General features: G+C 43.4%; 1 protein-coding gene and 1 long non-coding RNA gene across 4 annotated transcripts; one reads left to right on the forward strand and one right to left on the reverse strand.

The window, feature by feature from the left end:
- The first annotated feature begins 1,456 nt into the window (after window positions 1-1,456).
- On the forward strand, window positions 1,457-12,090 carry Pygo1 (pygopus family PHD finger 1). Its single transcript, XM_090358360.1, has 3 exons — window positions 1,457-1,725; window positions 9,462-9,547; window positions 10,969-12,090. The coding sequence occupies exons 1-3, from the start codon at window positions 1,677-1,679 to the stop codon at window positions 12,088-12,090; spliced, it is 1,257 nt and encodes a 418-aa protein (XP_090214486.1). The 5' UTR covers window positions 1,457-1,676.
- Window positions 11,476-23,215, reverse strand: LOC150046438 (uncharacterized). 3 transcript variants are annotated; one of them, XR_016539686.1, is made up of 4 exons: window positions 23,037-23,215; window positions 13,971-14,033; window positions 13,596-13,716; window positions 11,476-12,810 (listed from the first exon to the last, which is right to left on the reverse strand). It is a non-coding gene; the product is annotated as an uncharacterized LOC150046438 (long non-coding RNA). The 3 variants fall into 3 exon arrangements; XR_016539685.1 differs by lacking the exon at window positions 23,037-23,215 and adding an exon at window positions 22,794-23,021; XR_016539687.1 differs by lacking the exons at window positions 13,971-14,033; window positions 23,037-23,215 and adding an exon at window positions 22,794-23,017.
- Window positions 23,216-23,219: the final 4 nt, after the last annotated feature.

Consider the following 23,219-nt stretch of genomic DNA (forward strand, 5'->3'; position numbering starts at 1 on the left):
ACTGGTGCTTGGAGAGCTCTGTGAGAGTAGAGCATTAGATCAAATTTTGCTTTATCACATTATCATCTGTCCTGAGCACTTTCTTTTCATCATATTACTTTAGTAACACCACAGCTCTGCCAATCCAGGTTGTCCCAGGACCACTTCCAGTCCATTGCATCACACCGAGTATTTTTTTGAACACTCAGTATGTGGGACTGTGATGAGGACATAGTAGGGACCCAGACAATACCAGCCTGCATGGGGCTTCCATTCTAGTTTGGGGGAGCCTTCTGCCATGGGCCTCTTGTAACCAATCATTGCTCCATGCTGTCCCAGGCTGGGTCTTCTAGTGAGGAAGGCCAAGAATGACATCTGCCCCCTGGCCAGGCTGCATTCTGCCACTGGTCTGGCTGGACCTGCCTCGTGGGCCACTTGTTCACCATTGCCTGGGGTGGGGGCAGTTTCTACCCTGGGCCTCATGGAGACTTCCTGCTTCGGTCCTTTCTGTTCTGTGTTCTCGCATGCTTGGAGTGCGCCCAGTCAGTGATGGGGACATCTGAGCCATGTGTCCTGTGACTGAAGATTACAGCTTGCACCGAGACTCAGTGGTAGGATAACTATGCAACCTCCCTTCTCCCCCCACGTGGAATATGGTTCTGGGAACCCAGGCCGGAGGACGTGGGAGCTTAAGGCCCCTGCTACAGGCTGCAAGGGAGCCCACTGGACCCCTGGAGAGGCCTCCCTGCGTCGCCCCAGGGGTCCCCAGTGTCCTGCATGGAGTTGGGTTACCCAAACAGGCGGCCAGGCCCAGAGGCCACGCACGGATGGGGCGTCGGGGAGGCTTGGTGAGACAGTGGGGGGGTGAGGAGTCGGTATCCCTGTGTAGTGATGGGGGCCTCATAGAGGGCCTGAGCCGGGGGCGGCGGAGGGGGGTGGGGACCTCGCGGAGCTCTGCGGAGCGCGGGAAAGGCCGGATGGAGGCGCACGGCGGGGGAGGGGGGGTGTCCAGCTGTCAAGTGCTGGTCCGCACCCCCCTTCCCCCCCCCAGCGCAAGGTCAGAGGGGAGAGGTGAGAGGTGAGGAGGGGGGGCGTGCGCGCGCCCGGGGTTGGGCCGAGGTGGGAGCGGAGGCGACGGGGGGCGGGTCGAGGCCGTGGACCCCCTCCTCTCCTCCCCCTCCGCCCCGCGCTTCTCCCTTTCCTCTCCTCCTCCCTCCCCTCCCCGAGCCCGTCCTCGCGCGGGGCCGCGCCATCTCCGTCGCCCGGCCCGGAGCGGGTGGCTGGCGGCGGCTTCCCGGCCGGGGGCTTTGTGTCTGCGACCGGGATCGGCGGCGGCGGCGGCGGCGGCGGCGGGGCTCCTCCTCCGCGTCCTCGTCCTCAGGGTCCTGAGGGCGCCGCCCGGGCCGCGCCGCCCGGGATCCACGGCCCGGGGGTGCCGGGTCCCCCCTTGCGCGCCGCCGCCCCCGAGCCTCGGCCTCCTCCTAAACTTTGCAAAGTCAGCCGCGTCGCCGCCGCCTCCCCAGGGCCGCCGGGCCCGAGCCGCGCCGCCGCCCCCCGCCGCGGCCCTGTGAGGCGGAGGCACCGGAGGAGGAGGCGGCGGGGGCCGGGGCCGGGGGTCGGGGAGGAGCCGCCGCCGCCGCCGCCGCAGCGTGGAGACCGGATTCCCGCGGCCTGGGAGCCATGCGCCGCGGTCGGTGATGTCCGCGGAACAGGACAAGGACCCCATCGCGCTCAAGAGAGTCCGAGGTACCGGGGCCCGGCGCCCGCGCGCGCAGGGGACGCGGCATCCGCGCGGGGGAGCGGGCGGCGGTGTGTGAATCCGGGCCCACGCGTGCCCGGCGGCCACGGGGCTCCGTCCGGGGCCTAACTCCGCGTCGCCCGCCTCCCGGCTCACCCCGACTTGCGTGTGGCCGCCTTCAGCATCCTTCCCCGCCTCCGCAACCCCTTCCCTTCTCCCGCCGCCGCACCCCCTTCCCCAGACGCGGCACAATGGGCACCTCGGGGGGAATGGGGTTCCCGGGTCGGGACCTCCAACCGTGCGCCCTCCCCTCTCCCCTCCAAAAAGTAAGTTGCATGGCACAAGAGTTTATGCTTTTCCAGGTGTGCAGGGCTTGCGAGGTTCTCCTGAACCCCTTCTTCCCACCTCCCTGTGTCCCCCCCCCAAATAAAAGCATTGCATAGTTTGTTACCCTTAGGGTAAAAGGGGAGCAATGAGCTGAATCCAAAAGACGTCTTCTGTATTGGCGTACGATTAAGAGTGGAATCGCTGAAAATGGCTTTTATGCACCATTCGTTTTGTTCCTGGCAGGTTAGTGAGTACTGTTACTGCCGGCTTTGCCATGAAGAGTCAGAGCGAGCGAGCGAGCGGTGAACTAGACAAAAGATACTGCATGCAAGTGCAAAAACCCCACATGCCATCTGCAAAGATAGGGATGCGTTCCACTTCAGTGGATGTAAGGCTGGAAGTCCTAAAGTTGGAGTATTATTGCTGGGTCATTAAGCTAGCTATTTATTGAGCGTCTACTGTGTGCTAGGCACTGTTCTTGGCACCCCTGTTTATTCCAGCCGGGAGTAAACAGACGATCTGCATCCAGAGGCGAGTTCACACTGTTGTGGGGATACAGTTAGGATCAATAAAAGGTATGGAAGGGCAAGTTGTAGGTGCTGTGGTTAAAAAAAAATAAAGCACGAACATGGATTAGACATAAGGTTATGTTTCAGGAAGACTTCACTCTTGGCAAAAGGCTTTGGGTCTGGATTCATCTGTCTATCTGCCTGTCTACATATCCATCCACCCATCCATCCATACAAGGAAAGTACTGTAAAGAGCAAAGTGATCACGGGAAGGGTCAGAAGAAACGGGCTGAAGGTTGAGGTGGTTGTGTTTTGGGAGACCGTGGGTACCATTTAAGACTTTTCACTTTTCACTCTGATATAGGAACTGTACAGTTTTGCACAAAACAGTGATTGAGTTGACATTTGTAGCAGAGTTTCTGTGGCTGCTGTGTAAAGCTTAGACTCTATAACATAAGGTAGCCTAGGAAGTTATTCTAGTTGCTCTTTCATACAAAATGGGTGAACACACACACACACACACACACACACACACACACACACACACTTGCCTAGCTTGCATGAAGTCCTGGCTTGGATCTTAACAAGGCAAAGAAAAACAAAAACAGGATGTATGCATAAAATACTTTATAATTAGTGCAGTAGAAAATTTGCCGTTTAGATGATATTGAGATCAAGGACTGCAGTCATTCATTGATGTTTCTGGTCTACCTGACTACAAATCAAGCATATATAGAACTGATTTATGACACACAGATAGTCTAATATCCGAAAGACACTGCTTCAAAGAGTAGGGAGAAATTTGTTTTCTTAGTCATTTAAACAAAATGTAATTTAGAGCAGAGCATTTATACATGGTTTAATGTCAGCGCAGCCTTTCATTTGGTAAATTATTTTAACCTTTTTCTGTTTGGGCTATGTGTTGCCAACAGAAAGCCTTTAAGGACTCAAACTTTCCGAGATAGGATATTTCTTCTGACATTTTTGGTGTATTTTTTTTTTTGCTGATAATTATAAATTGCTTTGTGGCTAAAGAAGAAAGAGTCATCCAGTTTCTAGCTTTGAACCTAACTATCAGTCTTTTTGTGTGTGTGACAGTACTGGGGGCTTACCAGGACCTGGGCTACCATTTGAACCATAGATCCACTCCTGTTTTGGTAGTAGTTAACTGGAGATAAAAATCTTACAGACTTTCCTGCCCCGGCTGGCTTTGAACTACAGATCTGAGATCTCAACCTCCTGGGTAGCTATGATTACAGGTGAGAGCCACTGGCACTCAGCTGTAATTAGCGGTCTTGAATATAATTCTAAATGTAATAAGTATTGAGGATCAAGAAGGCAATGTGTCTTCAGTTTGTTCCAATTGCTGCTTGAAATTTTGATACCTTTCCTGTTACAATTGGCTAGGTGTTCACTTAAGAATATTCTAAGAGTAAAGTGACAGAATTTTTTCTTTTCTCCCAGTCCTAGGGAGTGAACTCAGGGCCTGAGCACTGTCCTTGGGCTTTCCTCAAGGACAGTGCTCTACCACTTGAGTCACAGTACCACTTACAGCTTTTTCTATGTTTGTAGTACCGAGGAATCAAACCCAGGGCTTTGTGCATGGTAGGCAAGCATTCTACCACTAGGCCAAACTCCTGACCCCAGAATATTTTTTGAAAGTCAGTATTTTCATCTCATAGGATTTTGCAAGTCATTTCCTAGTAATATGCATATTAATGTAAAAGGCTTTTTAAAAACATTATTTTGTAAACCATAAAAGGTACTAGGATGTTGTATTTCTGAAGTACAATTCTACTGAACTTCACTGTCTTGAAACTTTTATTGTTATTTTATATATATATATATATATATCATGCAGTATGTGGTGTTTTTAGGGCATAAGCTCCTTTTATTTATTTATTTATTTATTTATTTATTTATTGCCAGTCCTGGGCCTTGAACTCAGGGCCTGAGCACTGTCCTTGGGCTTTCTCAAGGCTAGAGCTCTACCACTTGAGCCACAGCACCATTTCTGGCTTTTTCTATGTATATGTGGTACCAAGGAATCAAACCCCGGTCTTGGTGCATGCTAGGCAAGCACTCTACCACTAGGCTAAACTCCCAGCCAGCTCTTTTTTTCATAGGCCATAGTACTGGGGCTTGAATTTGAGCCATGCCCCCAGCCCTAGCACGTAAATTCTTGAATAGTGCTTTCTAATTTCTTTTTTTCCAGTCCTGGGGCTTGACCTCAGGGCCTGAGCACTATTCTTCGACTTTCTCAAGGCTAGAGCTCTACCACTTAAGCCTCAGCACCACTTCCGGCTTTTTTCTATGTATGTGGTACCGAGGAATCGAACCCAGGTCTTTGTGCATGCTAGGCAAGCACTCTACCACTAGGCCAAACTCCCAGCCCTCCAAGTTCTTTCTTATCCACTCCTATATACAGATACACATTTAGAATGGTAGTATATTTATTTCATGTGTATTAATACCAGATATGCTTGCTAAGACAAGGATGAGACAGATTCCATGTGTGTGTGTGTGTGTGTGTGTGTGTGTGTGTGTGTGTGTATACACACATACTATAGATAAATACACATGTATTTTAATTTAAGTAAATCGGGCACTGGTGTTTCCTGCCTATAATCCTATCTACTCAGGAGGCTGAGATCCAAGCATTGTAGTTCAAAGCCAGCCTGGGCAGGAAAGTCCATGAGACATTTATCTCCAGTTAACCACCAGAAAACCAGAAGTGAAGCTGCAGTTCAAAGTGGTAGAATGCTAGCCTTGAGTAACATACTTCAGGGACAACACCAAGGCCCTGTGTTCAAGCTCCACAACTGACAGAAAAAGAAAAAGGCCAGGGTGGGGGTGGAGTAGAAGTTTGACAAATTTATAAAGGGAGATTTTGTCATGGTGTGCTCTGTAAAACAAAAGCCTTACAATTAACCTGTGATACTAAAATAGAATCCTGGATCCTCAGAATTAGGATTGCTAGGACATTTCTCTGCATTCTTTAGTGAGATCCTCAGGTGTTCTCTGTACATATATATTTGAATATTTATTTTATTGCAGATGTAAAGGGACCAGAAGAAGCTGATTTATGGTCTTGATCTTGTCCTGGTATTCCATTCAAATTACACAGTATCTTATATTATCTACTAGTTAGTCTACCCCTGAAACCTCAGCTGTTGATTATGAGAGAGATTTCATGACTTAATTATATTTTCATTTTATCTCCCCCATACTGTCAAATTAATGAATGGAATGGCCACATAAATTTGTTTATTTCTTTATTAATTTCTTTATATTGCATTCTGATTGTCCCTATTGCTCATGCTGTGTGTGTGTGTGTGTGTGTGTGTGTGTGTGTGTGTGTATGTGTGTGTGTGTTAGTCCTGGTGCTCGAATTCAGAATCTGGGTTTCTGTCCCTTAGCTTTTTCCCCGCAAGGCTACTTGAGCCACAGCTCCACTTGTGGCTTTTTGTGGGTTAATTTGAGATAAGAGTCTCAGTGGATTTTTTGTTTTGCCCTGACTGACTTCAAATTGCAATCCTCAGATGTCAGGTTTTTTAGTACATTTATGAGAAAAATGTCACAAAGGTTGGAGAGGCTTTAAAGGTTGTTGTAGTCACAGAATAGGGGAGTAACAGCTTGTGAGAGAAAGTGTACAGGAAAGGTTTCTGTTTCTATTTTTAAAATTGATTCATCTAAGAACTAGGTAGATTATCAAGAAAGTAAGTTCGGATTCAAACCTCCAAGATACTCCAGTGGATATGTTTACATGGCTTGGGATTGAAGCTACTTGTTGAGCCATAAATAGAGATCTGAAGTCATCCGTAGACAAGCGAATACTAATTAATGTCTTGGGAGCATGGGAACTCACCCAGGAGGGACTGAACCACGAGAAGAGAAAAGCATTGAGACCACGAGCTTCGAAAACACTAACATTTGGAAGACAGGTGGAAAAAGATCTTGAAAGGTAGAAATGTGCTAGACTTCTCAGAGAGGTCAGAGAAAAAGCATGAGAAGAGTGTCTCTTGCACACATATGAAAGGGTAGATAGAGGAGGAATACATAAATGAATTTTGTTTTTGACATATTGAATGAAATATGAGATGGGCAATGTATTCTCTCTTCAGTATTCCATATCTTAATGAACATGGTCACTATTTTTTTTTTTTTCACTCCAGTCCTGGAGCTTGAATTCAGAGCCTGAGCTCTGTCCTTAGGCTTTCTCAAGGCTAGGGCTCTACCACTTGAGCCACAGCGCCACTTTCGGCTTTTTCTACTTATGTGGTATAGAGGAATAGAACCTAGATCTTTATGCATGTTAGGCAAACACGCTACCACTAGGCCAGGCTCCCGCCCCAGAATGCCTGTTCTTATAGTGATTTGAACCCTTTGCCTTCTTGACCTTTCCACAATCACACAATCTTCAGTTTGGATTTGCCTATCTCTTTGATAATTACAGTAGCCCTTTCCTTGTTTCCTGGCTTCTTCTGTGTCCTTAATCCACCCATCTGGCCCCTGCTATTGTTAAGTAATTACTATCTGTGGAGTTCTCACCTAATGCATTGCCAAGTGGTTTGGCTCAGTTCTCTCAGGAATCCTCTAAATTAGGATGTTCGCGGTGCACACCATCCTGCCCACCCATTGGCTGAGGAAGCGTTTCACAAATGTCTTCTTTACATCCCGGAAGTTAGGTAACATTATACTTTGTTGAGCTAGTGACAAATAACAAGTTGTAAGGCCCAACATTTGATCCACCCTACTCCATTGCCCCTGTGCTCGATTTCCTAAAATTATTCAGTGGTACTTCATTGCTTTTAGGGTAAAAAATCTCTTCTTTTTTTCAAAGTCCTGGGGATTGAACTTGACAGGCAAGTGCCTGTCAAGCCATGCCTCCAGCCCCCTTTTGCATTATTTTCCAAGTACGATCTCAGTTTCTGCTTGGCTCTCTCAGGCTGTGATCTGCCCCCCTGTGCTTCTCTGTGTCACTGGGGATGACAGGCTGGGTGTTACCTGCCAACATGTGTGCTTCCTTAATAGAATAGGAACAACAAAAGATGGAAATAGAAAAGGAACTACTTTTTCTTGGGGGGGGGTGGTATATAATACTGGGCCTCTTGCTTGAGAAACTTACTCACTTATGGCTGGTACTGTACTGCTTGAGTTGCCCAGCTTTTTGCTAGTTAACTGGAGATGGAGTCTTTCCTAGTTTCCTGCATGGGCTTGTTTTGAATTGATATTGTCCATATTTCAGCCTCTTGAACAGCTAAGATTATAGGTGTGAGCTACCAGCACCTAGCCAGATGGCTTTTAGATATACTTTATAAGATAAATAGAACTACAAAAATATATGCAAGGGTGGGAAGGTGGCTTAGTGGTAGATTGCTTGCCTAGCATGCATGAAGCCCTGCCTTTAGTTTCTTTTCTTTTCCTTTTTTTTTTGGTCTGTAATGGGGCTCGAACTCTGGGCCTGGGTGCTTTTCCTGAGCTCTTCAGCTTAAGGCTAGTGCTCTACCACTTGAGCCACACCACCACTTCCAGCTTTTTCTGTGTATGTGGTACCAGGGAATTGAACACAGGGCCTTGCTTTTGGTTTCTTAGTAGTACCACATAAACAGAAAAGGCTAGAAGTCAGGCTGGGAGTTTGGCCTAGTGACAGAGTGCTTGCCTAGCATGCACGAAAACCTGGGTTCAATTCCTCGGTACCACATACATAGAAAAACAAGCCAGAAGTGGTGCTGTGGCTCAAGTGGTAGAGCTCTAGCCTTGAGAAAGCCCAAGGACAATGCTCAGGCCCTGAACACAAGCCCAGGACTGGCCAAAAAAAAAAAAAAAAGACTAGAAGTGGTGATGTGGTTCAAGTGATAGATAACCTTGGCCAAAAGAAGCTCAAGGACAGTGCCCAGCCCCTGAGTTCAAGCACCAAGACTGAATGTGTGTGTGTGTGTGTGTGTGTGTGTGTGTGTGTGTGCAATTATCATTTTACATCTATCCCCAATGGATCATCAGAGCTAATGTTTGCCACTTTTGTGATAGCCAGAATTCTAAGATGATTGCTTAAAAACCCCATTCTGTTGTGTGTATTTGCTGCATAGTCAGAAGGGTCGTGAGCTTCCAATGAACCTGGATGGAATATGGAGCAAGACTTACTGAACAAAACAGTGGAAGGGAGACTTGACTTATTTACTAAAACAGTAGTATGGAAGGGACAGATGCATGAAACTATATGACAGGCTTTTGACTATTTTTATCAGGCAAAAATAGGAAACTAATAGATGTTAGGTTTGAATGTGAAGTATCCCCAAGGCTCACTCCCCTGTTGAATGCTTCATCCCTAACTAGTGGGGAGATTTGGGGGTAGGGGAACCATGCCTTTGAAGGTTGCACCTAGTTCCCAATGACTCTTGCACCCCTACTTACTTCTTGTCTCTCTTGAGGTAAACAAGCTAGTGCCTCCTTCATATCCTTCTGCCCAATCACATGGGACCAAGCAACCATGAACTACACCCTGTGAAACTGTGACCCAAAATAAATCTTTCCTCCCTTAAATGGTTCATGTCAGGTATTTTACAACTCCCAGCAAAGTGGCTAGCTAGTGCATAGGTTATGATAGATAATCGCTGCTGGCCAACTCTAGCTATTTATGAAACTGAAATCTGAAAATCAAGATTCAGAATCAGCCTGGGCAGGAAAGAGACCCTTATCTTCCAATTAACCACCGGGAAGCCAGAAGTGCCACTGTGGTTCAAATGATAAGTATCAGCCTTGAGCAGAAAAGCTAAGGACAGTATATCTAGGCCCTGAGGTAAGCCTTGGTGCTGGCAAAAAAAAACAAACAAAATAGATATCTCTAGGAGATCTACCACACTGCTCCACTTACACAGAGACATACGAGGATTGTTTCTTCTTTCTAGGTGGTGATAGTGGACTGGATGGGTTAGGAGGCCCGGGTGTGCAACTAGGAAGTCCAGAGAAGAAAAAACGCAAGGCGAATGCACAGGTAAATTGATATTTTCTTTAGTGACAATTGTCCTTTGCTAGAGAAAAGTGAAGTTTGTTAATGGGTTGGTTTTCCTTTCTTCATTCAGGATCTGATAAGAGAATTCTGCAATTATTGTTTCGTTTGGTAGTCTGTAATTGTTGGCTCTGTATGAATTATGGCTAGTGCAAGGAGAAAGTTTGGTCAGGCCAATTAAAATACTTGTTCTGAAATTTAAAGTTTGCTAAAAGGTATAAATATAGATTTGATGTAGTTTCCTATAAATTGAAGTTCTCTTTGGGTGATAAAAGCTATGGATAAGTTTGCTACTAGAAATTGTTGGGTTTTTTTTCTTTTTTTTTTCTTTTTTTTTTCCAGTCCTGGGACTTAAATTTGGAGCCTGGGCACTGTACCTTAGTTTTTTTTTTTTTTTTTTTTTTTTGCTTAAGGCTAGCACTCTACCTTGTGAGCCACTGTGCCACTTCTAGCCTTTTCTGTTTATGTGTACTACTACGAAATGAAACCTAGGGCCTTCATGCATGCTAGGAAAGCACTCAACCACTATGTCACATTCCAAGCCCCCCATTTCCTTTTTGACCAGTATCTGTTAAACTTACATTGTGACTAAAACTGGCAGGTTTTGTTTCAGATTTGAGGCCTATTAGTGTTGTTGTTGGTGCTGGTTTTGTTTTGGCTAGTCCTGGGGCTTGGACTCAGGGCCTGAGCACTGTCCTTCGGCTTTCTCGAGGCTAGCTAGTGCTCTACCACTTGAGCCACAGAGCCACCTCCGGCTTTTTCTGTGTGTGTGGTACAGGGGAATTGAACCCAGGGCTTCACACATGCTAGACAAGTATTCTACCATTAGGCCATGTTCCCGGCCCAAGGCCTGTTAGTGTTTTGAAGATACTTTCTTTAATTGTGGCTCCTTGAAGTTTCCTAGGTAGGTAACAATGGGTTTTAGCTCAAAAAAGCATTATTTTTCCTCCCTCCCTCCTTTTCTTTCTGCGTGTGTTTGTGGGACTTGAACTCAGGGCTTGGGCACTATCCCTGAGCTCTTTCCTGAAGACTAGCACTCTGCTACTTTGAACCACAGTGCCTCTTCTGGTTTTCTGGTTGTTCATTGGAGACTTATCTCCAGCTAGCCTGGGCTGGCTTGGAACCAGGATCCTCAGATCTCAGCCTCCCGAGTAGCTTGGATTACAGGCATAAGCCACACACACTCATCTTTATTTCTCTTTCCTTAAATAAAAGAAACATGCATAGTTGGATCGAGTATAATTAATATAAAGAATTGTGATTGAAGGTCAAGTAAAGAAGTTGTGTTGTCATAACACCATAGGAGTGGTTCGATTAAAGCCAGGTTCATTAGGTATAAAGGGAGGGGACAATCATAATGACTTCTTTGACCAAGAACCTATGCTTTACTTTGTATCTCTTTTCAGGGACCTTCTTTTCCTCCACTGTCTGAGTATGCTCCACCACCAAATCCCAACTCTGACCATCTAGTGGCTGCTAATCCATTTGATGACAACTATAATACTATTTCCTATAAGCCACTACCATCATCAAATCCATACCTCGGCCCTGGTTATCCTGGTTTTGGAGGCTATAACACATTCAGAATGCCACCACACGTCCCCCCAAGAATGTCATCTCCCTACTGTGGTCCTTACTCACTCAGGAATCAGCCACACCCATTTCCTCAGAATCCTTTGGGCATGGGTTTTAATCGACCACATGCTTTTAACTTTGGGCCACATGATAATTCAAGTTTTGGAAATCCATCTTACAATAATGTGCTAACTCAAAATGTTAACATACCCAATCAACATTTTAGACAAAATCCCACTGAAAACTTTAGTCAGATTCCTCCACAGAATATTGGGCCAGTATCCAACCCTGATTTGGCATCTAATTTTGTCCCTGGAAATAACTCAAATTTTACTTCATTAGAATCAAACCATTCTTTTATTCCACCTCCAAACACCTTTGGTCAAGCAAAAGCACCACCTCCGAAACAAGACTTTCCCCAAGGAGCCACCAAAAGCACAAATCAACATTCCTCCGCTCTTCCTCCTCACTTAAATATGGATGACACAGGGAATCAGAGTAATATTGAATTGAAAAATGTTACCCGTAACAATATCGTCAATCCAGAGAACAGCCGTTCAAGTAGCACTGAAACCACAAACAACAGCCATGCAAATGGGACACAGAATAAGCCACGGCACCCCAGAGGTGCAGCTGAGGTGTGCAGTACTGAGAAAAGCAATAAATCCTCCCTCCACCCCAGCCGCCATGGCCATTCCTCTTCCGACCCCGTGTACCCTTGTGGCATCTGTACGCATGAAGTGAATGACGATCAGGACGCCATCCTCTGCGAGGCCTCCTGTCAGAAGTGGTTCCACCGCATCTGCACGGGGATGACTGAGACGGCCTACGGCCTCTTGACCGCAGAAGCTTCAGCAGTGTGGGGCTGTGACACCTGCATGGCCGACAAAGATGTCCAGTTAACACGCACCAGAGAAACGTTCGGCCCTCCTGCAGTGGGCAGTGATGCTTAATCACAGGCAAAACTGAAGTGGGGTCCCCTTGTGTATTCCAGAGGCTCCGTGACACAGGCTTGAAATATTTTCCTTTATTTTTTTAAATGCACACACAGACACTTGATTACTTTTACGTTCTTCCTAATATTCTACTTCATTGCTAGTGCACATTCTGTAATGCCTTTGTTTGCTATACTGTGTGTGTGGGTGCTTTGCAAACATTTATGCCTAATTGTTACTTGTTGTCATAAACACAGAAGCCTTTTGAGCTTCAAAATATTAAAAATTGGAATTATGGAAAAATACGTGATTCAGTGCCAAACCTTGGCCACTAAAAATTTAGTTCAATTTTTTTTTTTTTTTTGCTTGCCAGTCCTGGGGCTTGAACTCAGGGCCTAGACACTGTCTTTGGACACATTTTGCTCAAGGCTAGTGCTCTGCCACTTGAACCACAGCCCCACTTCCAGCTTTTTCTGTGTAGGTGGTACTGAGGAATAGAACCCAGGGCTTCATGCATGCTAGATGAGCACTCTACCACTAGGCTACACTCCCGGCTCCAAAAAGTTCCTGAAGGATCCACTTAACATGCGATCCAAACAGTATCTATAGCTATAACATGGGGAAAGCATCCGTTATAATAGATTCTCAGAAAACAAGTGTGTGGCATCAGATTCCTTCTCCATAAGGGCCTTGGAAATGAGTGAACTTCATATTTTCCAGTCAGTCTTCCCAGGATATCTGTATAGATAAAAAGATTCTCAGTAAATATATGTTAATTGACTTTTGGATTTTACATTTGATCAACTGAAAAATGATTGCAACTAGTAAAGTTGGTCTACAGTATAGTTCCAGTTGTACTGTTTAGAAGGATAGTATTATGACCTTAGTTTTCTTTGATGATTCAGTTGTTTTATTTCCTAGAGTTACCAGTAATAAGTGGTATCTCCAGGAAAGGTGTGAACTTTCAAACATGATGTTCTGCAGATGAGAAAGGTAGCGGCATCACTTGACTGTAGATGATGTGCTGGCCAAAGAAAAGAACCCCCCTTAATGGTGATTTGAAGAGCTGGCAAAATGAGCCTCAGGAAAGCTCAAAACCCACTTGAAGTGGAGATCAGTTAAGATGCAGGTTGATAAACAACTTAGGCACAGCAAATGGAGGCCTTACTTCAGTCTCTGCCGTGACTGGGCCCATTGTGGAAATGGGAGCTGGAGTACAATGCTTAGAAAAAAGACAGTGGGGGGCTGCGAGTTTGGCCTAGTGGTAGAGTGCTTGCCTAGCATGCAGGAAGACCCGGGTTCGATTCCTCGGTAGTACATACATAGAAAAATGCCAGAAATGGTGCTGAGGCTCAAGTGATAGATCTCTAACTTTGAGAAAGTCCAAGGACAGTGCTCAGGCCCTGAGCTCAAGCCCACGACTAGCAAAAAAAAAAAAAAAAAAAAAAAAAAAGACAGTTGAAGGAATGCAAATTTAAGATTTACAACAGCAAAAGAACATTTTTTTTTGGAGCAGATCCTACCTGTGATGAAAATAAAGTGAAATACGCTGTGTGCCGAGTGATACGATTTCTACCATGGCTGGATGCTGATGAAGCACCACTGTTACCATTTCCTCCTGGAAAGTTCTGAAGACTTGTTTATCTGTAAAGGAGACATACGGTTTAAAATCTGGGTAGATGATGCCAGGAGCTGTATACAGTACCGTCAGGAAATTTTAAGTTGTGCCTAAAATTTTTGGCTTTTAACAATTTTGAGCTTGGCCGTGGCTTATGCCTATAATTCCAGCTACTTGGGAAGGGGAGATGGAAGAACTGCAGTTTAAGGCCAGCCCATGCTAAAATAACAGCAACCAGACTTAGCAAGACCTAAACCAAGCTAGGTATTATGGCACATACCGATAAAATCCCAACTTCATGGCAGAGAGGAGGCGAGTAGGGGGGTGATGATTCAAGGCTGTCCTGTGTAGGGAAAATTATGAAAACAAAATGGGCTGGCAGTTGGCATGGCTTACACAGTAGAGCGTTTGGTCTCTGCATGCGAATCCCAGTACCACCAAAAAAACAACTTTTGACTAACAGTCGTGAATCCACATGTTGTAATCCAGTTCACTGACGTAGGCTGCAAAACTTCATCACATCTTCCACATCACTGGACCTTTGTCTAGTGGACAACCAGCTCTTTTGTCATTTGTGGCTTCTTCTTAAGAAACAGATTCCCCAATTAAGCAGTAACTGGACAGTTTCGACAATCTATACAAGCTAACAAAATGATGGCTTACAAGTTAGGTATTTGATACCTTATTGGAAGTAAACTGATTCTGGTGTCCATTTTTGTTGAATAAAACTTATTTTTATAAATAGTATTTGAATTTTGGCATCCCAAACAGCCATTTCTTTCATTCTTTTCGTTGTTGTTGTGGGGCTTGAACTCTACGCCTAGATGCTGTTCCTGAGCTTTTCAGCTCAAGGCTAAGCAGCTACAGTGCCACTTCCTGTTTTCTGGTGATTATCAGGAAAAAAGCATCTCACGGACTTTTGTGCTCTGGCTAGCTTTGAACCTTGATCTCAGCCTCCTGAGTAGCTAGGATTACAGGCTTGAGCCACTGGCAGCTGTTTCTTATGGTACAAGGTAATAGAAGGTTTTCTTTCTTTATCCTTGCTTGACTAATTAGAATATTTTAAATAGTTGTATCATATATACACAATGAAATAATTAGAAAATGAGATGATGTAAATTCTACAGTTAGGTGTTTCCTTGTATGAAAACTACCATTTGAAGCAGGTTAAGATGCAGTATTTGGTGGTGTTCAGTACATACTCAAAGAGCATTTTGCTTACATAATTATTTTTCTGCTAGAGACAAATAATGTTCTACATGTTTAAAGACTTAATTTGTTTTGAAATTCTATTGAGTGCTGATTTTTCAGTAACGATATACTGCATGCTGTGTGCTCACATTGGGGAATGAGCTTATGACTGAATAGAAGAAGGTAGCCTTTGGATACTCCGGAGCCTCCTGCCTGGAGTGGTAGCACTTGAGCTGATGAAGTTTCCTAGACCTTTGACAGCTTACAATTTCAGTAATTAGCTGTTCTTGTGAAAATGAAATAACCTTTTGAAATGTAGTCTAAAGACATTTGATTTGTAAGTTGATTCATTTTCTCCTTTCACTGTTGTTTACAATTGCTTTTTTAAACTCACAAACAGGTGGATTTCTATTCATGTGTTTAGGTTTTCAAAACGTTGTACTTAAATAAGTATTCTAAAGAAGAACCTATGGTTGTTTTTGACATGAATCATAACTAATGAATGTTTTCATGTGTTTGAATTCATTTTCTTACTAGTTTCACATTTATCTCTTTAAAACATTTAGTCCAAATCACATTTGCAAATGCTTTTGGGGGAGAAACAGTGATGAATTGTGAGAATGGATAGAACATTTGTGCAGTGTGACATGAAGAAAGCTTAGAACGAGTGACAAGCTGCCATCATCCTTAAACACACAGTGGAGTTGTACCTTTCAAGATCACACCCCATTCCTTCACTGAGGGCTCTCATTTCTCTTTCCTACACATATAGGAACACACCCTAAGGAGACACACACACATGCACACACTGCTTTATCAGGGTTTCCCCTTTAATTTTGAGTTTTGCTAAAGTTCATCCTGGTCTACTATGAGCACTATCTAGGTTTTCTCATTGAGGCTGGGTTGCTCATGCACCGCTTTAAAGTATCCATCCTTTTTTGTTGGTGGTGGTGGTGGTGGTGGTAAGGCTTGGGATGCAGGGCTTGGTGCTGTCCCTGAGCATTTGTGCTCAAGACTACTGCTGCATCACTTTGAGCCACAGTTCCAATTCTAGTTACTTGGTGGCTGATTAGTAAAAAGCGTCTAACTGATTTTCCTGCTTAGGCTAGCTTTGAACAGAAATCCTCAGCCCTCAGCCTGCTAAGTAGCTAAGATTACAGGAGTGAGCCACTGCAGATGCAATGCCTGGCTCAGCATCCTCTTTTCTTAAAACTTGGGTTTAGTCATTCACTAGAGAGGACTGCTGGTACACTGGCTTTTCGATGTTACTGGACCCACAAATACTGAAGAATCTTAGCTTAAAAAGAAAGTAGTTCTTCTGATAGAATGCTTAGAGTTAGACATGGGTCTTCCTTTTGGGTAAAATACTTCAGCAGGCAGTTAATAAGGCTCTTCTCCAGATTAGAAGGTTATATGCATAAAACGATTTTTCTTGTACTAGTGCTTATAAACAAACATAATAAAAAGACATCCAACTTTTTTTTATTATTTTTTACAAAGGCTTCCCCTTTGCCTTGTAGCAGGAAAAAAACCCTCATCATCCACATAAAGTGTCAACAGTCTCCATCTAATACTCTTTCAAACATTTCTCTTAAGCAAATTAAAGTGCTAGAAGTTATCAAACATGCTAACTGTATTTAATAGTAAGTATATAAGCTACTGGTGTGTGTGTGTGTGTGTGTGTGTGTGTGTGTGTGTATCAAACCCAGGGCTTTGTACATGGTAGGCAAGTGCTGTACCATTTCACCATACCCCAAGCTCTAAGCAGTGTTTTTAAAGTTATAGTTTTAGATTTTTTTTGATGATAGATAGAGGTTTCATGTGCATGAATATTTGTGCTATTTTAGACTTTAAAAAAAAGGCTGAAAAAATCCCAATTTCCAAAATTCATTTGTAAATAGTAGCTTGGAACTCTGTGTAACCAGATTCTTAGGGAAGCTCATAAAGGCTTATTTATACCATCACATAAGCCATCATGTAGATCATTGTCGTCATCCTGAGCACTTAGTTTCCTTTAAGTATTCCTGGTATGATAAGATTGAGATCTTATTTTCCATTACCTCTTACCATTGTGTGCTGTCTGGAGGAAAGATGTGCAGATAAGTTTGACTTTTCCCGTTCTGCGTGCCCTGTGCTTCAGAATTTCCCATCTTAGCTTGGCAGAAAGCATTTCTTTGGGTGGTACTGGTTGACTAGATTTTAAAAGAAAATTGTGGGGAGGGGAAAGTGGTAGAAAATGAGGGAGGGCATAATTGTACAAAAAGAAACATCTGGCTGGGAATGTGGCTTAGCAGTGGAGGCAGCCCTGGGTTCGATTCCTCAGTACCACCTAGACCGAAAAAGCCAGAAGTGGGGCTGGGAGTTTGGCCTAGTGGTAGAGTGCCTGCCTAGCATGCACTAAGATCCAGGTTCAATTACTCAATACCACACATATAGAAAAAGCTGGAAAGTGGTGCTGTGGCTCAAGTGGTAGAGTGCTAGCTAGCCTTGGGCAAAAGAAGCTCAAGGGCAGTGCCCAGGCCCTGAGTTCAAGCCCCAGAACTGGCAAAAAAAAAAATGCACCCTACTTATGTAACTGTAAACCCCTTTTCATTGCCTTTATAATAAGAAAAAAAAAAAAGAAAAGCATTTTCTGCTAAGATACAAATAAAAATAGTGGAGAATGTGCCTTTTTTTGGGGGGGGGTAAGGCTCTTCAGATGGTGTGGCTACATTTGGGACACCATGGGAAGCAGTATTTTTAGAAAATTAGCTTGTGCTGTCTGAAGAGCACTTCTGACCTCTTTAGCTTGTTTTGACTTTCCAAAGCTTCCTGTCCTTAGTTCTTCACTCAGAGATTTCTTCTCATTTCCGGATTTCATTAACCTCCCTTTCTACCTTCCTCCTCAGCACAGCACCATAATGTCACTGGATTTTCAAGTCTTGGTGGTACTAGAATGGGAATTTGAGCTGTTGGAGAGGGGAGGCTACAAATAGTGCTCAAATGTCTGAGACTAATGGTTAAGAGAAAGTGGCCCTGTGTATGACAAGCAGTGACCCATCAGCGCTTGTCTGTGTCTAATGAAAAAGCTTGGAATGAAACCCAGAGTATAAGCTTCATCTTAGTCATAGTTTATCAATACTATGTCACAATGCCGACATTAAATACCTGCACCTATCCTGTTCTGCAGATCTATAGATGATGTTGCTTGTTAGTTAAAATGTTATCTTTTATAAAAGAAAGTCCTGCTTCTTATCATGATGTATGTGACTTAAATGATTGTTTCATATTAAAACTATTTCTTCCTTATGTACTGTTTACATATACCTCTTTTTGGGATATTAGTTCAGTACTTTTATACAAATCTGAGTGTGTTCCACATTGGTGACATGTATTTTTGCAGTAAAGTTTTGTTTTGTTTTTTTAGAGCATGTCTAAAGGAATAATACATGCACTAGTGCTGTGGTCTGTGGCAAAATTACTGTAATTCAAATTGGAAAATAGAATGTTTCCAGACTTTGTCCAACACTTATTCCTATGGCAAAGGAAATTACTATGTAATACTAATTATTTTTTATGCTGGTATGTTTTAAGCTGCTCTATGAAGTATGTGAAACATCAGTATCTGTGGATTAGTGGGTGGTCAGATGTCTAAACTAGGAGAAATAAAATTTTGTGTTAGCAATTCATGATATTCAGTACAACAAATAGTTCTTAAAAATTTAATCTGCTGGGTCTGGTCATACACCTCTGTAATCTGAGCCCACTGGAGACTGGGGTAAGAGTATCTTACTTAAAGGCCAGCTTGGGATAGATAGTGAGACCCTATCTCAGAAAGAAAAAAGAAAATTTACCTATAGATATAATTAACTAAGGAATTATCCTAACTGACAGTGCTTATGAGGATATTTTAGCCCATACTACTAAATACTACTAAGATTATGCAGTAGAATTTTGTTTTTTTCCAGTCATGGAGCTAGAACTCAGGGCCTGAGTGTTATCCTTGAGTTCTTAAGCTCAAGACTAGTGCTCTACCATTTTGAGCCACAATGCCACTTCTCATTTTCTGGTGGTTAATTGGAGATAGCAGTCTCATGGATTTCCCTGCCTGAGTTGGCTTTGAACCTGAGTAGCTAGGATTTTTTTTTTTTTTTTTTTTTTTTTTTTTTTTTTGCCAGTCCTGGGCTTGAGCTCAGGGCCTGCGCACTGTCCTTGGACTTTCTCAAGGCTAGAGCTCTACCACTTGATCAGCACCATTTCTGGCTTTTTTCTATGTATGTGGTACTGAGGACTCAAATCTGGGTCTTGGTGCATGCTAGGCAAGCATTCTACCACTAGGCCAAACTCCCAGCCCCCATAAAGCAGAACTTTAAGATGATGACTCCAACCACAAGCTATGATTCCACCACAAAATAGTAACACTAGTCTTATTCATAAATTGTTCAGATACCATAAGAGTAATTTACTTAGAATGTGTAAACATTGACCATTGATACTTGAATACTTGTTATTTTGGACTATGTAATGAAAGGTTTTGAAAATAAGTCTTAAGATTTTTAAAAGCTTAGTTATGAAGGAAAATTTAAAAATATTTTAAGAACATTTAAGAACACTACTTTAAAGAAACATTCTTATTATGTTATTTAAAACAAGTACCCAAAAATAATTTGAGTAATACTTGACTGATGTCAATTTATGTATTTGAAATAAGCCTGGAGCTTTCACCCTCTTTTTTTGGGGGGGTCATGGGGCTTGAACTCACCCTGGGCACTGTCCCTGAGCTCTTCAGCTCAAGGCTACCGCCCTACCCCTGGGCCAGGGTGTTGTTCCTAAGCTCTTCTGCTCCAGGCTACTGCCCTACCATTGAGCCAAGCCCCACTTCCCATTTTCTAGAGGTTAATTGGAGATAAGAGTCTCACGTCCTTTAGTGCCCAGGCTGGCTTTGAACTTTGATCCTCAGATCTCAGCCTCCTGAGCAACTAGGATTACAGGCATGAGTCACAGCGCTGGCCACCCTTCTAAAAGAATACAGTGTGAGTACTTAAATTGCATGTCTTTTGAAAACATTCAGATTTTTAGACCCAACTATTCAAACTCCTTAATTAATAAGGTTTTATTATACCACTGAATCCAATAGAAAATAAATGTCTCCCTATGTTAATAATTTTTTTTTTGTCAGTTCTGGGATTTGAACTCTGGGCCTGGGCACTGTTCCTGAGCTCTTCAGCTCAAGGCTACTGCCCTACCCCTTGAGCCACAATGCCACTTCCACTTCTGGTTTTCTGGAGATTAATTGGAGATAAGAGTCTCACGGGCTTTGTAGTGGCGGGCTGGCTTTGAAACGCAATCCTCAGATCTCAGCCTCCAGAGTAGCTAGGATTATAGGCGTGAGCCACCACGCCCAGCTGTTAGTGATATTTCTATGTTGCATTTTACTTGGCATGGTGATTGTGGTATATTTTTTACTTTTAATTGTTGACTGTTGTTCGGATGATATAGCAATAAATCTGATTCAGTCTTAATATTTTTAAAAATGGCAGATACCATCTGTGTCATAATCTACTATACTTGACTTGAATGCTCATATTTTCATAAGTCTATTTTTTGTGTTAAAAATTTAGTATTACATGTTCAGGGTTTATTTTTGTCTGATATTTTGACACATAGTCTTTTAAAACTGGGTATATTTCTATTTAAATCATATAGGTTTAAAGAAGTATTAGTATGAAATGATTCATGGACTGTTTTGTGAAATTAAAGTATGTAATTAGTAAATCACCTCCAACTTGTTTATTATCTTTATAATGCTTGTATACAGGTTCTAACTTTCAAAAGAATATACTTGGCTTGGTAGCTGATAGACTATAGTAAAACATGAAATATGCTAAATCATGGGTCATTTGTTTCAAAGCTCTCAAGTGTTACTTATGTCCTCAATTCTGAACTAACCACCGTTACTATAATAACAGGAAGCTACTTATCCTTTTTTGAGATAAAGTCTGGACGGTTTTCTCCTCTGATTCTACTCTCTGCTTCCTTAAACACTAGGCTAGAACTGACCATTGGAATTTGTTTTCCATGTTAGTTTTTTTAATCTATAAAGTAATAAGACAAGTAGAGGTTCTGCTGTGAAGACAGTCTAAGGTATTGTTGACTACTCTTTTCAGGGATAAGGCTAATGTCATTTGTGCATTGTGTTTGGAATGTCACATGTAGATCTATGTGTAGACATGAAGTATGGCAGGCTTTCTTGGATAATATGTATCATGTGTTTCATATAGTGTTATTACGCTTCAAATTCTTTTCAATAAAGCTAGTTTTTAAAGAGAAAAAGACCAAAGTGTTTTGACTTTCATTGAGATAAGTGTGAGCATCATCAACAAAATGTTGATGGCCATAGTTTACAATTTACCAAGGTTTTAATTTTATCCATAGAGACTTGGTATTTCTTTTCAGGCATTGCTACTTTTTTTGTGTGAAAACAAACTCTTAATTCCTGGGTTTCCCTAAGAAATAGTGAGCATAATATATGTTTATTTTTATTTTAACACACTAGGACTTCTGTTAACAGAAAATTGGAGAAGAATCTACAGCCTTAGCAGCTGAATGATTCCTGAATGATGAGTGTCAGGTAAGTTTGATTTTTTTTTTTTGATAGAGGAGATAGAAATATCAGGTTTGAAAAAAAAAAGGAAAGAACAGTCCTATGCTAAGTGTGTGTGTGTGTGGGGGGGGTGTACTGAGTTGAAATTTCTCTTCTATGGTACCATTTATTTAAGGAATCTAAAAACAACCTATATTCAACTGACACCAAAAACTTTTAACTCAGGAAGAGCCAAAGATGATAGAAGTTTTTGGTTTTGTTTTTAATTTGCTGAGCCAGCAATTGGTCTGCAATATTACTGGTATCAGAAAAAAACTCAAACAGTGAATTGTCTGTCATGGGACATCTGGATGAGTTGGAGTTCCAAGCATAGAAAGTTGGAGACAAACCCAGAATGCCTGGAAAGACAAAGATGAACCAAAGAGAAACAATTGCTTTAAAAAATGAAAAAGGGAGCTGGGAGTTTGGCCTAGTGGTAGAGTGCTTGCCTAGCATGCACAAAGACCCGGGTTCAATTCCTAGTTACCACATAAATAGAAAAAAAAAAAAAAAACAGAAGTGTTGCTCTGGCTCAAGTGGTAGAGCTCTACCCTTTCGAAAATCCAAGGACAGTGCTCAGACCCTGAGCCCAAGCCCAGGACTGGCAAAAAATAAAAAGAAAAAAAGAAAAAATTAAAAGGGGAAGAGAAGAATGTGGGAAATCAATATTTCAAAATATGTAGGTTTATTTAGAATCAAAAAAGGAAAGCTAACTGATAAGTATGGAATCCGAGTAAGTATAAATTTACTCATTATTGTTAGGCACTGTTGAAGATGCCAAAAATAGAGCAGGGCTCTTGTCTCCAATTAACCACCAGAAAACCAGAAGTGGCGCTGTGGCTCACGCAGTAAAATGCTAGCCAAAGTGGCTAAGGTAAGTCAGGAAACTTTGTTTGAGGGAAAAGACGTTTTCTCCATGTCTGCTGTTCCTCGAGTTCCAGGGAATTTCTGAGATGCTTTGAGATGTGTGTGAATGGTCTCCATGCGTTGAACAATCACGCTTGAAATCTGCAGCTGGCAAATCCTTCTAGATTCTTAATTACGTCTCCTGCGGTAGCATGATGTTCCAGTGATTTATAAACAGAGTCGACAGAAAGTAGCCCGGGGACAAGGACGGGAGCCGCGGATGTCATCCTTGTTCTTCCATGTCTGGACCCCCCCCCACCCCGACTTCAAATCTACTTGAAGACTACATCCGTGTAAGCTGGTATCTCGTCCAGCAAAGCCTTGGTCGGGTAGGCCATGGGGTCCTTTCCAAGTCTCACCTCTGCCCTGAACTCGACCCCCTACCTGGGTGCTTGAGACCTGCGAAGAGTCAGGTTTACAGCCGTGCTCACAAACTCGGGGGTGTCCACCAGAGCCTCTCACGTGTAATGATTTCCTCGACGGAGCCGCGATCCTGCTCTTTGGCCCCGGGGCCTCCTGCCTCCAACTCCCGAGAACACCACGGGGCCTGGGGCTCCCCGCCAGGCCGCCCTCTCTCCCTTCCTCCCTCCTTCCCGGGCAGAGCGCGCACGCGCGGCAGTGTCGCACCTGCTCCCCGGGGCTTCGCTTTACGGCTCCGTGAGCCCACAGTCCTTCACTCCTGCCGAGAACGTGGGGGCCACCTCTGAGGCGAAGAGGAACCCCGAGAAGCGGCGGCTAACCGCCGCGTCCCCGGCGTCCAGGCAGTCCCGAATCGGACGTGGACGAGACCGCGGTCGGCGGCCCGCCTCC

Source organism: Megascapheus bottae, chromosome 25 (genome assembly GCF_031878675.1).
Source record: "Megascapheus bottae isolate mThoBot1 chromosome 25, mThoBot2.hap1, whole genome shotgun sequence".
Taxonomy (NCBI): domain Eukaryota; kingdom Metazoa; phylum Chordata; class Mammalia; order Rodentia; family Geomyidae; genus Megascapheus; species Megascapheus bottae.

Excerpts from the sequence above, each read along its gene's own strand:
- Pygo1 (XM_090358360.1), top strand. The coding sequence starts at position 1,677 with ATGTCCGCGGAACAGGACAAGGACCCCATCGCGCTCAAGAGAGTCCGA. Across the intron at positions 1,726-9,461 it reads CGCGCTCAAGAGAGTCCGAG|GTGGTGATAGTGGACTGGAT; the intron begins GTACCGGGGCCC and ends TCTTCTTTCTAG. Across the intron at positions 9,548-10,968 it reads AACGCAAGGCGAATGCACAG|GGACCTTCTTTTCCTCCACT; the intron begins GTAAATTGATAT and ends ATCTCTTTTCAG.